At 45.8% G+C, this 4,277-nt stretch overlaps 1 protein-coding gene across 1 annotated transcript; it reads right to left on the reverse strand.

The window, feature by feature from the left end:
* Window positions 1-497: 497 nt before the first annotated feature.
* On the reverse strand, window positions 498-4,070 carry LOC106510782 (transcriptional activator protein Pur-beta). The gene has a single exon (XM_013999505.1). It carries the CDS (start codon window positions 3,931-3,933, stop codon window positions 2,932-2,934), a length of 1,002 nt encoding a protein of 333 aa, XP_013854959.1. The 5' UTR covers window positions 3,934-4,070; the 3' UTR covers window positions 498-2,931.
* Between the last annotated feature and the right edge of the window lie 207 nt (window positions 4,071-4,277).

A 4,277-nucleotide genomic window follows, 5' to 3' on the forward strand; every position in this document is an offset into this window, starting at 1 on the left:
CATGTAGAATTTAAAGGATTAACAATAAAATATGTATGTTAAAAAAACAGTAAAATTTAAATTACATGTTAAAATTTGTAAACTAACCTGGAAAAATAAATATTCAAGTCATTTCAAACAAAAAACATGAGATAAAGTTCTCCTTTGTTATTTTAATTGGTACATTTTAAATGTATTTATTTGGTGGTTCATTTATATAATTCTGCTTTTATTTCTAATTATGTCAGTTTTGGTCCTCCGTACTGCAAGAAACCTGATAATCATCCAATCATATCAGGTGTGTTGGAGCAGAGAAGCAACAAGCAGGGCTGCGGCCCACCAGGACCAGGACTGCCCACCCCTGGTATAAAATTTACAGGAAATAATTATAAACTGTAAATGTTTTTGGACTTGATCTACCTCTAATTAGCCTTAAACAGCTAAAGAAGAGGCCACACCTCCACCAGCAGGTCAAACTGGGCGCGGCGGCTGAGTTACCAGGATAAAAAGCACAACTCTCGTGAGCAAAAACTTTTTTTTTTATTTCTCGTTGAAAGGATCTTGGTAGAATATTACAGCAGAACACACGACTGAAACAGCTGCCATTTCACGTAACACAGTACAAGAAGGAGGATGTAGTTCAATCTCATGTGTCGTCATATATTTATATATATTCATATCAATAGAAAAAAAAAAAACTATTGCTCCCAGGTTTTTTTGTTTTTTTCATATGGCGTTACTCTGCTGCGTTGAAGTGGGTAAAGTAAAATCCAACGACAGGTTTACACTGAAGGGAAGGCGGACGATGAAATGTGACTTTTTCCCTCGAAAACATGGTAACGCTGTGGCTAACTCTTATTATTATCATTATTAGGCTGAGAGGTAAACTTTCTTTTGTCTATTGCAACACAGAAATCAAACTTGAAACCACTCTAAAAAGAAAATGGATAAATACCATCATACAGCAATCAGAATATGCAGAAAGAAAAAGAACAGCTCTGCGGCAGAGCACGCATGCAGAAATGACTTGTTTGTTTTTTTTAAAGGAGCATTAAAACTGCGATGCTGAGTTAACGTTTGCGTCGTTATGGCAACTGATGGAAAGCGCGGTTAACGTGGTTTAAAAAGGCGTGGTGGACTGAAACAAGGAGACAACCTGAAGCTCTAAAGTGACCAGGAGTGCTGAGTGTTATTTTTATTTTTTTTGCCGACTTCCATGAAGTTGCCTCGAGAAATTGCTGTAAGATATACCGCGTGATCAATTTGTTGTACTCTTCTTTTGATTTCCTCGAAGAATTAAAAAAATATTAGGAAAAAAGCAGGTATGAAATATCACCCTGGACAGTTGCATCCAAGTTTAGTGTTTTTAAATAAGCCACTTTAGGCGGCATTATCTAATAAATGTCTCGTATTAAAGACATATATATTTCTTTTTAAAAATATTTCTATCTATTTGATTTTTTTTAGTTAGTAAATCTCTTCCAGTATACATATACATATATTTATATAGATATCTTTTAGATACAACACCCCATTGTGGGTTTTTCTTTCCCAGAAGCACCTATTTTTATTTGATTTGTTACAATCAGACTGAACGTTGCTTCAGTCGTAAGTTCAAGATTCAAGGATCCAAATGATGCACCCTAAACAAGTCAGCAAGGAAATCCTTGAGGTTTGAGCTCAAGCCCGGCAATATTTAGCTTTAACGTTTCTTTGAAAGTTGTGACCAGTGCGATAGGGGGGGTCTACGCCTCGCTGCGAACCCCTTCTCGACAGGAAGGTCACGCGGGTCAAACGCGGCCCCCCCGTGTGTCTCAGGAGACGACATCAGTTGCCACGGACGACACTCGGCTGCAGCAACTGGAGCAGCCGGAGGAAGGAGAGGCACGGGGTAGAAGAACGCTGAGAAGTCCCCAGAATGTAGATGGGATTATTTTTCTCCCAGCCCTGAGACACAACGAAGCCACACGTGAGCAGGTCTCACCCTGGGGGGGGGGGGGGGGGACGCTCAGGAGGGTCGTTTGGACTGATTTGGATCGTGCAGCGAATCCAAACGAGTCGTGTGCTTGTGACAGATAACCTCGGACCCCGCCGGGCCGGGAGGAGGATGCCCCCCCACCCACCTAACGTAGATGAGACCGTGAGTCCGAGGGTCCGCCTGGACGAGCCGTTTGTTACAGATCACTTTAGACAAAAACACAAACGATGCCAGCGTTCTTCCTCACACATCCACTCTCTGCAGCTGCTGGTTGGAGTACGTCACACACTCGTCGTCGTCACACACTCCTCGTCGTCACACACTCGTCGTCGTCGTCACACACTCGTCGTCGTCACACACTCGTCGTCGTCACACACGGTACAGGTCAGCGCTGAGCGGTATCACACAGGAGCACTACGGCTGCCAAACTTAAAGGTACTCATTGCATTAACGCAAAAATTAAAATCCACTTTTTTCCTCTTTAAATAAAAACTTAAGCAAAATTAACCCACAATTAGATGCAAAAAAAACTCAAAAAATGCGTTGTTTACATTGAGTGCGGACCCGCGTTTTTGAATTGCATATGGTGAACTCTCAAATTGCACCTTTTATTATCATGATGTTTGCAATGAGTACCTTTAACTTTCCGGGGCTACGTGAGGTTATGGACAATCTAAATATAAGTTTATATAACTAGATATATTAAATATTTACTTTTATCAGAGGGGATCTCATACAGAGGCTGACTGCTGCAGTCTGCACTCAAGTTACCTACAACATCCACCTAAACTTTAAACAGGATTCTCTTACATAAACAGGAATTTCTCAGTCAAATATACTTTTGTTGTTGTTGTTTTACTCCGTTGATTTAGCATTTTTACGGTTCTCTTCGTCATGCACAAAAATCCTCCTGTTTGTTTGCAGCCTCTGAATCAGCTTCGATCACTAAAACAAACACCTTCAGCCGCTCCGCGTCAATCGTCGTCCACGTCGTCCCCCTCGGACTCGTCCCCGGTCCGCCGCTCGTACATCTTGTCCCGGTGCCGCTCCTGGATCTCCTTCATCTCCTCGGCGTAGCGGCTGAACGCTCCGCCGAACTTGCTCCACGCCTTGAAGGGGATGGTGATAGAGTTTCTGTAGCTGGGCTTGACCTCGCTCACCCGCAGGAACACGCCGTACTTGTTGGAGCCCACGTCGAAGAAGAAGCGCTTGGAGTCCACCATGATCGACGTGCCCTCCGGGAGCTCGCTGTAGCCGCCGGGCCCTCCGCCGCCGGCCAGCTCCTCCTCGTCCCCGCCGTAGTCGTCTATGAGCTTGGCCAGGGCGTCGCGGAACTCTATGAGACCCTGGGCCGGCAGCGCGATGGTCTGCCCGGACTGCAGGCCGGCCCCGGGGATGCCGCCCACCCCGACGCCGAAGCCGGGGCCTCGGTTGACGGTCTGCCGGATCCGGAGGAAGCGGCCCCGCTGGTTCTCCTTCAGGTCGAGGTAGTATTTGCGGTTCTCGCGCACCAGAAACTCGCTCTTCAAGGCCCGTCTAGGCCCGGTGTCATCGCCGCCGGATGACTGAGCGATCTGCTCCGGAGTGCTAGGCCCCAGTTGAGCGTAGTGCTCTATAAAATCCCCCAGATAGTCGCGGAACTCGGCCGCAACCGACATGGAGAGGGTCAGGCGACTTTTCGAGCCCCCAGCGCCGACTTCGGCGATCTTGATGAACCGGCCTTTGGCGTTCTGCTTCACATCCAGGTAGAAGCGTTTGTTCTGAATGTCCAGCCGCTTGGAGGCCAGCTCCTGGGTCTCCGGTTCCCGCTGGTAATGCTGGAACCCGCCGCTTCCTCCGCCGCCGCCCCCGCCGCCGCTGCTACCGCCGCGCTCACTACCACTGTCCCCATCCGCCATCTTCACCACCAGCAGCCCGTTTCTCTGCGTATCTTTGACCCCCAACCCCTCCCTCCTTCTCTCCGTTTGCCTCAGCATCGACGGATACCGGACGCTTCACACTGGGCACTGATTGGTTGACACGGCTGTCAATCATAATAACCATCATCGAGCTCGCGTTTTCATTCGTCTACGCTTCTGCCTGTAATGAAAAGCTCCGCCTTCTATGTGACGTTTGCGTAGGTTTTATTTACAATCCATAACAGTGATCTCTGAAAATAAATATCATTCATAAACAAAGTTAAAAAATTCTGTACCTAATATAACTCATTTTATATCAGAGCTAAAATCTTTTAATAAATCCTTTAATTTAATTAATAATAATAAGTGTAACATGTTTCTTTCTAATTATAATCTTTTTCCTCAAAACCTCATATATATAT

The sequence above is a fragment of the Austrofundulus limnaeus genome, unplaced genomic scaffold, assembly GCF_001266775.1.
Source record: "Austrofundulus limnaeus strain Quisiro unplaced genomic scaffold, Austrofundulus_limnaeus-1.0 Scaffold8, whole genome shotgun sequence".
Taxonomy (NCBI): domain Eukaryota; kingdom Metazoa; phylum Chordata; class Actinopteri; order Cyprinodontiformes; family Rivulidae; genus Austrofundulus; species Austrofundulus limnaeus.